At 54.1% G+C, this 13,393-nt stretch overlaps 1 protein-coding gene across 1 annotated transcript in view; it reads right to left on the bottom strand.

The window, feature by feature from the left end:
* Nucleotides 1-2,352: 2,352 nt before the first annotated feature.
* LOC103607366 (CBP80/20-dependent translation initiation factor-like) overlaps nt 2,353-13,393 on the bottom strand; it is a gene marked incomplete at its 5' end in the record, with an annotated part of 46,066 nt that continues 35,025 nt past the window's right edge. The window contains 2 exons of the mRNA XM_008591878.1: nt 2,353-4,556; nt 6,387-6,440. Coding sequence (XP_008590100.1) covers nt 4,341-4,556; nt 6,387-6,440 — 270 coding nt within the window. The remainder of the gene's footprint in view (nt 4,557-6,386; nt 6,441-13,393) is intronic.

The following is a 13,393-nucleotide window of genomic DNA, read 5'->3' as shown; positions in this document are numbered from 1 at the left end:
AGGACTGCGTGTGCTGGTCGCCACCCTGGGGAGCCGAAAGACTAGCAAGTTCTAACCAGAAAGAATCCCCAAGGGGCGAGTGTTACCAGGAGGCAGTGTCCCCAATGCCTTGTCTTGGGAGGGATTGTGCAAAACGAGGGACATGTTATCACAGGAAAATAAATCACCAGGCCCTTTGGGGACCCTTTGATGAAAGACTCATTTGATCAGCTGGGACTAGACAGCCACTTGCTGCTGACTTTGGGAAGCTGTGAGGTCCAAGTCTCAATCTTCTTAAAATGAGTCTTTGCCAAATGCCACAGTGACATTTCTGGGGAAAGGGTAGGTTTGGGGGGTGGTTAAACATGCAGTAAACCAAACCTTCAGTGCAAAACTGACCTAATTATACCACCTCAGATAGGCCACAGTTCCTGCTTTCGGGGGCATGCGTCTTCACCCATGTTCTCCTGGACCAACTCCTTCACAGAGAGGCCCCAGACCCTGCCCGTGCTCTGTACAGTGGCCAACTGTGGGGACTCTTCTTGTTAGCTCATCGCCTGGGCAGGGGCTCCTCTGAGGTCCCTGCCGGCACCAGCTGAGGCACAACACCTTTGGGAAACATTTCCTTGGCTGAACACACAAAGAACAGACTCGGGGCATTTTCGTTTTTGGTATTGTTTATTTTTTAAACCCACTTGTAGTTTGGGTTCAGCTGGAAAGCAGGACATACCGATGGAGGGAAGGCAGTCACATGAGCAGGATTCTCTGCAGCTTTGGCGGGAAGCCCCAGGCCCCTGCTCCAGGGAGGTAGGTCCTGTGGTCCGGCTTGCAGCTGGCTCAGGTGAGGTGGCCAGCCCTTCCGTGCAAGTGTCCCGGGCGGACGAAAGTTGTCTTCTCTCTGACCCATGTCCTCAAAGGCCCAGCCAGAGGTTTCCTAACAGACTGCCCGGCAGCTGAGTGACACAACACCATGGGCAGGCCACGGGAGTCCACCAGACAAGGAACACTGGCCCGATTCTGATGCCGGGTAACAGACTGGGATTGGCTTCCCGGAGGCCAGCGTCTGGGGTGGCCCCCTGGGGCTACTCCACCTGGCTGTCTGGGCCCCCACCCCTGCAGCTGCCCAGAGCGTGATCAGTGGTACAGTTCCCATACCCCCCCCCATCCCTCAGAGAAAATAAAATAAAAATTAGAATAAATACCGACTCGACCAACATTTACATTTACGTGGATGGACAGGACAATCCCCAAACCATAACGGTTTACAGACTGGTTAAGGAAGGACGAACAGGCGAAGCTGGGTTTGGGGGGAACACTCCCCATGAGTATGGGGTGGGGGCCCTGGCCTTGTCCAGGGGAGGTTGGGAGCTTTATGGAGGCTGTGGTCCCAGAGCTTGGGCGAAGTCTGCAGGCCATGGGGAGCAGGACCGTGGGAAGCAGGCTGCCTTAGAGGAAAACAATGACTGACTCATCCTGATGGGCAGGGGGAAAGATGGAGACAGGATCGGCATCAGATAGCTGGCCTGTGCCTCTCGCCGCGCCAAGAACTGCGGGCCAGCGGGGAAACAACCCAGCCCTTAGAAATGCAGTACCCAGCTTTGCCTCCCGTCAAACACATTCTGTGGGGTGCCCACTTCTGCCCCCCAGTTCCTGTCTGAGTAGTTTCCCATGGAAGCTGCCTCACAGTCTCAAAATTTAGGCTTTACTGTTGTTTCTTTAAAAAAAATTTCTTTGGAACGTTTTCCTTCCATGTCTGAAAAGGTACCAGCAACCTGCATTTAGAAAAACAGCTGAAAGTGTTATTCAGATTGGCCAGAAAGCTCTTTCAAGCAATGGAATAAACTAGGCAAACTGTATGTCTGGAGCCACTGTGACATGACACGTAATTAAAAATATATTTATATATGTATACATATTTATATCCCACTTCTTCACACTCTGGCCCTAACGGCTGAGGAGGGGTTGGCCCTGAGGCATGACCACCGAGGAGGGCCATTAGGAGGAAGGTGTGTCAGTCCCCACACGCCCACAGTGCTCCTGTCTTTGCTTCCACAGGGAGCATCAGCCCCCTGCACACACAGCGTTGGGGGGCCCCCTTCATGAGGCTTGCTCCTGAGCCCACGGTAGGGTCTAGGAGACCCCACTCCCCTGCTTCCACTGTGACCGGAGCCCCCACTTCCAGGCCTCTCTCTTCCTGTGCCCTGCTTTGTTCTTAGTAGATATGCGAGTAAGACGCACACATGCACACACACGCGTGCACACACACATGCACACGCACATGCACGCGTGCACACGCACACACACACGTGTGCACACACACACATGCACACGCACATGCACGCGTGCACACGCACACACACACGTGTGCACACACACACATGCACACGCACACACGCCCCCCACGTGCACTTAGGGAAGCAGGGCCTGTGTAAGCACAGGGCGGCTCTCTGAGGGCTGTGCTCATCTGGCTGGGCTGTGGGATTTCCCCGGTGGCCTCTCTGAGCCCCCTAACATCAGCCCAGCTCTTCCCTCAAGGCCTCCTGTGGGGCTTCTGGTATTCCCAGGCCCCAGGCTGGGTCCCAGGTGCCGGTGGGAGGACAGGCAGGAAGGAGAGGCTTGAGGAAGCTCGGGAAGGGTAGGTGCGTGAGGGCGGGAGCAGGGGCAGTGGGGTTTCTTGGCAGAGCCACTGCCCTGTTTCAGGTAAACCTGTGCTCTCACACCTTGTCCGCAATAACTCTTTTTGGGAACTGGTGTAAGTTACCATGCTGGGGCTTGGAGGCAGGTTGCAGCCAGTGGGAAAGCTAGGGAGAGCTCGGGAACCTTCTCCGCACCCCACCTGTCTCCTGGCCGGTCTGATTTGGACCAGGAGGCTAGGAGGAGCCTCCGATCTGACCTAGGGTGGGACCTCAATAAAGGAGTAAATAAGGAAGCGGCAGGGCTGTGATATCATTTTCTGGGGGCTCATCAGTGTGGGCTCCAGACCCCAGAGATGGAGCCAGTCTCCCAGAGCTTGACCCACGTCCTTCTCTCTGGCCAGCACAAAAGGGCTGCTCCCCAGGACTGGGACCTCCCAAGATACCCGCGCTTCGTATCCAGCCTAGAAAGCTCCATCTGGTGGCCCTGCCTGGTCACCTGACTGTCCGGCTCATGACTCAATGAATTCAACCCTTTCCCAACAGTCTGCCTGGGATGAGGCTGGGGCAGCGACACAGCCTATTAGCTAAACCTCCAAGTCCCAAGGGGCCAGGCAGCCTCCGGCTCTTCTCCCACTGAGATCTGCATGTGGAGCCAGGAAACACCACCTAACATTTTGATTTTAATTTGCTAGCCTCCTTCCGGGCCCTGTTCGCCATAAGACCCTGGGGCCAGGACCAGTGGCGACAGTATCACCCCTTTGAGAGACAGCAAGAGAGCAGAGGCGCTGGAGGCCGGTGGCCAGGAACACAGGATTCCAGTGGGGACCCCTGCCGGGGCAGAAGTTTCCAATTACCCTAATTGGCTACTGGCAAGCTGTCTGTGGCTAGAATCCTTCCAGAGGGGGCCGGGTTTGATCTCCCACTAATCAGGGGGTCCTTGCGGTGCTGACTGTGTGATCACATAGAGGGCATTTTCATTGAGAGAAGAGACTTCAAAGCAACCAACTTTTGAAAAATAAAACACAATAAAACAAAAGAGTGCAAGCAGACCTGCAAAGCCCATTGCCCCCCGCTCGCCACCCCCGAGGCTGAGGCTGGGGGCTGGAGGGGGGAGGAACCGAAGCCTGGAGGGTGGAGCGTGAAGGTTAGAGAATTGCCGCCCCCCAGCTCCGCGGTGGCTGACAAAGGCCGTCAATTATGGGCGGCTGGTGGGGACCGTGCCTGCCTTTGTCCTCCCGGACATCTGCTACACGTCGCCTGCTGCCAGTTGGCCACTGTGGCTGACAGCATGAGGGAACAATGAGAGCCCCGTGTCGACCCACTTTTGCAGCCTTGCAAGGTCCTTTCTGCCCCAAGTGGTACCCCGGTGTGCGAGGCTACTAAGGAGTCACAGAGATGAGATCCCCTTGCATGAAGCTCTGCTGGGGTGGGCTTGATGGGAGGGGGTGGAGTGGGGGGGGGGCAGGGCCACCATGAGAAACATGCTTCCCTTACTGGTGTGAGCTGACACATGCTCGGGCTGGGGGCTCCTTGGCGGGGAGACGGTTTCTCTTAGGGATTTGATCCCTTCCCCGTCTGGCTCTGGACCGGCCACCGACTTGGCCTGCCTTCCTCCTCCCCATTTCTTTCTCCCACCAGGGCCACCCTTGTCCTCCCGCCTGTCCATCTGGCCCTGCACACCAGGGCCCCAGCTGCCCATGGGCCGCCCGCCAGGCCCCCTGGCTGTCAGGCTGTTAGTTTCTGGATGGTTCTGTTGTAGTACTGCGTGATGGGGGGCGTCAGAGGGTTCCAGCTGTTGGCATGGAGCTCGATGACCTCCAGGAGCAGTGACCGGGTGAGCATGGACTCCGAGGGACACAGCATCTTGTCCCGGGCGCTGGCCAGGAGCTCTGTCATCATCTCGGGCAGCTGTTCCTCCAGCAGCCGGCCTGTACTCTGCAGCTGCGGACAGACAAGCGAGCATTAGGACAGGCCATGGGCCCCACAAGGGCCCCCTGACCACTTTGGTTAGGTGGGATAGGTTCAGGGACAGGAAATAGCTGGCTTGTCTCAGGGACTTGCCAGCCCAGGCTTCCTGCCTGGAGGAAAAGGAGGACAGGGAAGCTGGGGGGTAGGAAGAGCCAACTATGAGATCCCGCATTTAACAGCCAACCTGTCAGTGGGAATGAGAGGGATCAGAACATCGCCTGCTGCCCAGGCCTGGAAGAGCCCTCACCTGGAATGTGCCTCTTGCTCCTTTCATCTAAGAGCCTCCCCTCTTACAGGAAGCCTTCCCTGACTATACCCACACCCTTACATGGCTCTGTGATCTGCTCCTGTTGGTGATCAGGTGGCACTGTGTTAATTTTCACTTGCTAGGGTGTCCCTGTGGAAATGAGCTTAGTCATTATTACCTGCCTGTGCCCCTGTGGAACCTGAGAACAGGGATGAGGTCTCCTATTTCTCGCTCTCTTCTCTTCTTTCCTGCCCAATTCTACCTCCCAGGCCCTAGAACTGACCTCTGCCCACACTTGTGACATGAGGGGAGGAGAGAAATATGAACTGGGGCAGAAGTCCAGCTGGGGCCTGCCCTCAAGAGAGCCCCCAATAATCCCAAAAAGACTGTGGGGAGAAGGAGCCCCAACCTTTCCGGATCAGTACACTCCCAGACAGCAACCCCCCCCCCACTCTCTTCATATAATCTCAATCCCCATCTCTGCCCCACCCATTTTGCAGGGTTCTACCCTCTTCACAAAGCCTTCCTCAACCTGCCATGCCCTCCCCGGCCATCCCTGATGCTTCTCCCCTGACTTCTCAGGGATGCGTGCTCTGGACCCACACTTATTCCATACACTGCCCAACTGTGTGTGTGTGTGTGTGTGTGTGTGTGTGTGTGTGTGTGTGTGTGTGTGTGATCTATCCCTGACCAGACGAGAAGCAGCGTGAAGGCAGGGACCATGCATTCTACTTCTCCCCATCTCCACCAGTCCTAAGCCACATGTAGATGACCATCTGGAGCCCAATGAATGAAATGAGTGACCATCCCACTGACCTAAGGCTGCTGTCTGGGCTCCCAGTATTTCTGGCCTCCGAGCTCCTTGGGCATGACCTTGGTATCTGGAGGCAGAGGCCACCTGAGAGGTGTGCTCATGAGAGCCCTGAGAGGCCTGGGTCCACGTGCTGAAAGCCCCTCTCCTCCCTGCACTTCACTCTGGATGACCCTGGGCTGTTTGTAGAGGGCAAAGATCTGCCCCAGTGATGACACCAGAGCCAGGCCTCTCAAGGAAGATTCCAGAGTAGGTTTCAGTGAGCAGTGGCCACAGCTTGGGAACGGGGGCTGCTTTGGAATGGGCAGTGCCAGCATGTGGGATTCGAGCATAAGGCATCTTCCCCAAACCCCAGGCCACCAAAGCAAAGGGAGATGTTTGGGGGCCGGGCGCCACCTGGAATTTCTTAAGCCATTTGCATAGTACGCCTGATCCAAGGAACAGGTGGTCTTGTGAGCAGAGACAAGTGGGCCAGCCCTCTATCTATCTTCCTAGAGAACCTGTTCTCTCTCATTCCAGTCAGTGGTGGGCTGCCCTCACCATCAGCACTTACCCTCGTTGGGGGTGGACAATTCTGGGCACAGAAGTCCACGTCCACTCACGAAGCCATCCCCCACCAGCCTAGCTAGACAAATCTTTCCCCTGGACTCATGGTTGCTTCCAACAACCCCTGTACCCCCACAACTGTCAAGGCATGCGGGACACACTGGGTGAGGGTTGGGGATGTCTGAGCCCCACTACTTACCTCCATAGAACAGCACAGTACTGCGTCTTCCTTCACATCCTGAGATTGCAAGAGCTGTGGGAAGGAGGGGCAGAGAATACCACTTAGAGCAGCAAGCCTGCTGCCAGCCTCCTGCAGCCTCCTTACTCTAGACCCAGCCCTGATACAGCTTGCAGCAAACATCTCCAAGGGTGGGCCAGAGCAACAGCCTTCAGAAGTCAGAGAGCAGAAAGAAAACTGCACCAGGAAGCAGCGATTTCTCTGCTGGGCTCTGAGCAGCTGGAGGACATTGCAATCCTGCTGTATTGAGCCCCTGGCCAGCTCACAACACATTGGTTAGAGGAGATCGCAGAGCAGGCTGCAACGGGTTTAAAAGCTGCGGTTAGCGTGCTGGGATCATCCACTGTTAACAACTGGTCAGCGAAAACCCTCAGGGAAATGAAATTAGCTGAAAGACATCTGATTGGTGACTCCCCCACGTGAGAGGAGGCTCAGCCATTGACTAGGGCACCCCTGGGTTCTGGCCATCAGAGGATGTCCAGTAACCAAAACACTCTTCTCCACTGGCCCAGTACTGTAAACTTTGAAAACCACAGCTGCGTGGACTTACCCAGAGTCCAGAACTGCTTCCTAACCAAGGCCATGACCAAGCTTCCTAATGCCTGGTCTGGCCATGTCCCATGCACCAGTCCAGGCTTCCCTACACCTGCATGGCTCATTTTCAATCTGTCTCTCTCTTTAAATTGAGATGTAATTCACAAAACATAAAATTCATCATTTTAAATACATAATTCACTGGTTTCTAGGATCTTCACAGAGTTGTGCAACCATCACCATTATTTAATTTCAGAACATTTTCATCATCCCCAAGAAACCCCAGAACCATTTGTGGTCATGCCCCACTCTCTTCTCACTCCAGCCCCTAATCTACTTCCTGTCTCTATGGATTGCCTGTGCTGGACATTTCATATAAATGAGAGCACAATATGTGGACTTTTGTGGTTGGCTTCTTTCACTTAACACAATGTTTGCAGGGTTCATTCAGGCAGGAGCATATACTAGTACTTCATTGCTTTTCATGACTGAATAGTACTCCATTGTATGGACATACCACATTTTGCTTATCCATTCACCAGCTGATGGACATTTGGGTTGTTTCTACTTCATGTCTCTTACAAACAACGTTGCTATAAACATGTGTGTACAAGTTTTTACAGGATGCCTGCTTTCACTTCCCTCGGGTAGATACCTAGGAATGGAAATACTGGGTCATACGGTAACTCTAAATTCCACTTTTTGAGTAACTGCAAGACTGTTCTCCACAGTGGCTACACCATTTCACATTCTCGCCAGTGATGCCTGAGGGTTCCGATTGCTCCATGTCCTCACGGACACTTGGTACTTCCCATTTTCTGATTCACTCTCTCTTAAGCCCCCAGCAGCAATGATGTGCTGGCCACCAAGTAGGTGAAACTCTGGCCTCCAAGAAGCTCTTGCATCCTGTTCCCCCCAAACCTTGCAGGCCCCCTACTTCCACTGTCACCTTTGCTGGCTAACGTTCCTCCTCCCAGTTCCTAATGCTGATGTTCCCCTAGTATTTTGCTCCCCAAATATCTATCCTCAGCATTCTGCTCTTCTCAATTCCATCCTTTCCTGCCCTGTTGACCATCATGGTTCTCAGATGACCCCACACCTGACTAGCCAGTATGGACCTTCCCACACCCATGGGGCTTCTCTTTCTTCTTTACGGTCTTTGTCTCAAAGCACTCCCAGTTACCTCCAGCTCAGAACCACTGTCGTTTTCCTTTGCCCTCATTACCCATAACCAAGGAGGTAACAGATTCTGCTTGTTTTCCTCTGAAATGTCTCCAAAACGTCTTAGTCCCCCGGCTCCAGGACCTCTGGCCTCACCTGAAGGTGAAGCCTGCTGCTTCACCTGTCGGGGACTGCCCGGCTTCCTGCCGCATCTCCCCCAGCCCACTCCCTTCCCCTGTGACCCATCTGTACACAGCTGGCCAGAGTGATCTTCCTACCCCATGCCACCATCCTGCTCAGGAAGTGCAGGTCCTAGAGGCAGCTCTGTCATGAGGCAAATCCAACAGCTGCCCCCGGCTTCCTGCCGCATCTCCCCCAGCCCACTCCCTTCCCCTGTGACCCATCTGTACACAGCTGGCCAGAGTGATCTTCCTACCCCATGCCACCATCCTGCTCAGGAAGTGCAGGTCCTAGAGGCAGCTCTGTCATGAGGCAAATCCAACAGCTGCCAAGTCCCAGGGCTTGTGCGGCAGCATCACTGAGTCACAGGGGCCCAGGTCAGCCCACAGTTAACTCTTAACCCACAACTCAAGGGAGCCCAACAACATCTCATAGAGCCAACATCTAACTCAATTCACACAGAGGTGATTTGCTGTTTTTATGGAGAAACATTTTGGGACATTTCATCTATAGAAATCTTCGAACTTGTATAGTAGGTACTCAATAAATATTAAGCGGAATGTGGAAAGAATGAAAAATCTTACATAATATGTAAAACCTAAGAACAACCTTCCCACAATTTTCATAACCTTGAAGTCAGTATAGACCAATCAGACAATAGACTCAGCCTATCTGATGTCAACACAGCCTCCCCAGTCTGGTGTCAAAGCTCCTTGACCACACTGTAAGAGATGCTGATATGGCATTTTAAGAGCAGCACAGATTTACACCCCCAAAAAGTAAATAAATAAAAATTGGTGGCTTGTTCACTTCACAAATATTTGTTGAGCACCTGCCTCTGGCCCAGCACTGTTCACTGCAGAGACCACACAGACCTAGTCCTGCTCCAAGGGCTGGAGGTGCGGACAGTAAACCAATAAATACTTATGTCAGATGGTGGTCAGCACTGTGATGAAAAGTGAGGTTGGTAAGTGAGGTGATGGATCTGTTTGCTTGACATAATCATTCCACATTGTGTACATATATCAAAAGACCACATTGTACCCCATAAATGTACACGATTATAACTTGTCAATCAAAAATAACATTAATAATAAATCTAATAAAGAAGTGGCTTTGGGTATGGGTGTCAGGGGCACTGGTTTAGTGGCTAGGGTGGTCGATGAGCCAGGCCTGGGGAGAGCTCTAGGGAGGGTGTGGCTCGGCCTGTGGAGGAGGCCGGAGTCTCAGGAAACGAGGTCAGGGAGACAGCAGGCCCAGGGCCGTCAGGCCTCGCAGGCCAGGGCAAGACTCCAGGTTTTACTCTGAGCAACACGAGAGCTTTGAGCAGAAGAGGGACAGGGCCCGCCTTGTGTTTTAAGTGGACTGTTCTGTCTGCTGTGGGAGGGAAGGGGGGACGCCGGGAGACCGGGCCAGATGTGGCAGCAGAGAGGCACACCATGGGAGGACTTAGGCTTGCACACAATTGTCTCTGGAGTGGATGGGGAAGGTGAGAATAACAATAATGATAACGAAGGCAGGAATAGTAAAGTCTCCCGCAGGCCCTCCCTGGCTACAAAGCAATGGGTTTCCGAGACTTCCCCTAATCCAGGATAAAGGCCCAAACTCTGCAGTTGGTGTTTGGGATCCAAGTGGCTTTTCTGTCCCTGGGGTCTCCATCCCAGCTCTCCATCCTCAGTCCTTCAGGGCCAGGTCACTTCCCAGCTGCTCCCTGAAACGTTCCCCACGGCGCCTGCCCTGCTTCTCACCCCCTAGGCACTCCCCAGCTTTAGCGCCCACTCGGTGGCACTCCACACAAGCCAGAAGACTCTTTCCAGCGAGAACTGTCGGCTTCTTGAAGGTAGGGGTGGCGCTGTGTTCCTCTCTGCTGCCCTTTAACATCTAGCAAGCACCTGACCACAGTGGGGATTCACTGACGTTGGTTGATCTGACTTCTGCATTGTTCTCTTGCTTTTCCAGAAGGCAGAGCAGGCTGGAGGGCGAGATGAGGGTGCAAGAGGAAGGCACTTGGAGGGTGAGCGTCCTCCTCCCTGGACTGAAAGCAGGTGCCAGCGCTTCGGCCTGGGCGTGACACAGTCAGGAAGGAGAGGTGAAATCACGCATGGCCTAGGGGATGCTCATACTGCTGGCTCGAAACCCAGATTCGTCACTTCCTTGTCCTTCCCTTCTCTGGTCACATGCATCCATCGCCCAGCTGAGGGCCCACCCAGCAGGAGCCACAGCTTTCACTCCAGGGAGCTGGAGATCCAGCCTTTGCTAGATGCCAAGTGAGTATGGGCCATTAGGGCTGCAGGAGAGCAGGGGCTGGAATGTGGGTGCTCCATGGGCCAGAGATGCTCTCAAGGACCAGACCTTGTTCCTCTCAGGATCTCAGTCAGAACTGGGCTTAGAACCAGGCTTGTAGCTAACATGCCATAATCATTTTGGGATGAGTGAGCAGAAGTGGGCCTTGAACTGCTCAAGTGATGAGCAGGTGGAAGGCAAGGGGCACTCCAGGGAGGGAGCGGTGTGACAGGCACTGACATTTCCACTCCTGGGCCTCTGCACTCTTGTCACTGGGAATTCTCGGCCACTCTGTGTCCACAGACCTCACTCCATTACCTACTCAGGGCACAGACACCCCCTCATCAGACACTCCTCCCTGACCAGCTGTTGTGTAACTGATCACACCCATCTGCCTCAGAGCTTATTCCTGTTAATGGCCCTGGATGTATCATCTCCTGCCTGTCCCCCAACTAAAGGGCAAGTCCCATGAGGGCAGGGCCTCTGCAGCCCCCAGCACCTGGCACAGTGCCTGGCACATAGCAAGCCCTCGAAAAATATCTGCTAATAAACAGGCTTGGGGAGGCAGGGAGAATCCCTGATCAGCTGGGTGAGTCTGCAAGAGGGAAAGGGCTCACCCAGAGAGGTAACTGGTCTGCAAGGCACCTTGGTGCACATGACCTTGAAAAGGTTAAGAGTGAGGGGGACATGGATACCACCCTGCACACAACTCTCTCACCAGAGGGGACAAAACTATAATGGATGTGTCTGCAAATGTAGCGCTTGTGGAAATACAAGCTGGTATAACTCAGTGGATGGCAACTTGGTGATAATTATCAACATTATAAACACACACACCCTCTGACCCAACAATACTACTTCTAGGAATTTATCTTCACATATACCCACACACATGCCATATGACACATGTACACTATTTCCTGCACTAGTGCTAGAGCAAAAGATTGAAAGTAACTTGGACGTCCACCAAGAAGGGGACTGGTAAATAATTGTGATTATGTCCATACAGTGAAATACTCTGCAGCACACAGTGGTCCCTCTCCTTCTACACTGGTATCTGCTTCTGGAGTTTTCCTGCCTCCCAGGCGCAGGGCTGCAGATCCCCTAGGAGAGCCAGAGGAGGCTTCTGCTAAGTCAGTGCTTGGGGGGGAGTTCTGGGAGCCACACCGAGAAGGGTCTCCCTCATCTAGAGGTCCCAGGTGACCAGAATGAAGACCAGGAAGCAGGTTCTGAAACAAGTTAGGGGGACAGGGGCCTCACCTCGTAGCAGGCCTACCTGAGTTACTCGGTCCAGCACCCACCCCAGCCCCCTCCGGGAGTGGCTGGCTCCAGAGCTTGGGAGGGTCCTGGGACTGTCTGGGACGGGGGGTCAGAGGGAAGGCTGGGCCTAGCCCCACTTGCTCTGCAGGGATGACTAACACTGTGTGGTCTTGCTGGAACTTCTTTCTGATGGCAAATTTCCCTTGTGTTTCCCCATGGTGCTTAGCAGGAAAAATCCTTAACATAAAAATTGCTGGTAGAAATCACAAGAAAGGGGGAAGGTGGTGGCCACTGGGTAGGGAATTGAGGAGCAGGCAGAACCCGGAGCTGATGGGAAGGAGAAAGGGAGCGCAGGATGCACCACCGCACGTGGCCGATGCACTGTAGGCGCTCGGCCAGTATTTCTCCCAGGGCTCTGTCCTGCGATCAGCTTCTTAGGGGGCTTTAAGACTTCCCCTGGGGACTGCTGGGTTCTGAGGTTTAGGGACAAGGTCATATGGGAAATTCCGTGAAGAGCCAGGCCCTGACAAGCACTAGGTGCTCTGAAATGCAGTTGCTTCTCCCTTCAAGGCAAGTGACCCTTCAGACTCTTGACAGCGCTGTGGGGAATCCTCCTGGAGCCTTGAGGTTCTGCTCCCTCCTTGTGTCTCCTCCTGCACAAGGCCCACCTGCCTTCTGCTCCCTCCCTGGCAGGGTCCTGGGTTCCTGGCTGCCAGGGCAGGGGACAGACTGCCCAGGGCTCTCAAGCAGAGCTGGGGGCGGTTCTCAGCTCAGAGCCTCTCCTCCAACCTTATCTGTTGCTTGATTGTTTGGGAAAGTCTGCATTAAGCCAAACATCACATCGTGCGATAGGCCCTCTTGTGAATGGCCTGCTGGGTTTTCTCAGAGAAGTCAGGGAGGGCTGGGAGGTTTTCATTTTACGTTTCCTGCGCAGTAGCTGGAAAGCAGAGGGCATGTGAAGGGAATCGGTGGCTGAAGACCATGTCCTGTCCTCTCAAATGCCAACTTGGCCTCTCATCACCAGCTTTTGAGACCCTCAGAGCTGAAGGGACTGAGGAGGGGTCTCCCTCAACCTCCTTCTCTGACCGTGAAGGATCTTTGCCCGACTGGGTCACACCTGCTTTTTTGGGTATAGCAAGAGGCCGGCCTGCCTCACCTGGGAGCCCTTGACCCAACTCCAGAAGCTCCCTCCCAGGCTCCCACGCCTCTGCGTGACTGATGGCTTCCCAGAAATCCTCCTGGACTTACCCTTTGTGGGCACTGTCCCAAGTGCGGAACTTTCCTGCTCTTCTCCATCTTGGCCTGAACTTATCTGTTCGATGTTCCACTTCCTCAGGGCTCTGCTTTCCTAAGGGATAGCTAGTTCTTGCATAAACGAATCCCTGCGAGTGTGCTGAGGGGGCCAACCAGCTCTCTCATTCACGTATGCTCTTTTTTTTTTTTGTCTTTTTGTCTTTTTCCGTGTCCGGCAACGGATCGCAACCCTCAGTGTCGCGCCCGTACCGGACCGGGGACCGGCAACGGGATCGCAACCCTCAGTGTCGCGCCCG

This window comes from Galeopterus variegatus, unplaced genomic scaffold (assembly GCF_000696425.1).
Source record: "Galeopterus variegatus unplaced genomic scaffold, G_variegatus-3.0.2 Scaffold7365, whole genome shotgun sequence".
In the NCBI taxonomy this organism is placed as follows: domain Eukaryota; kingdom Metazoa; phylum Chordata; class Mammalia; order Dermoptera; family Cynocephalidae; genus Galeopterus; species Galeopterus variegatus.
The sequence above is the reverse complement of the archived record's forward strand: the minus strand, read 5'-3'. Positions and strand labels throughout refer to the sequence as shown.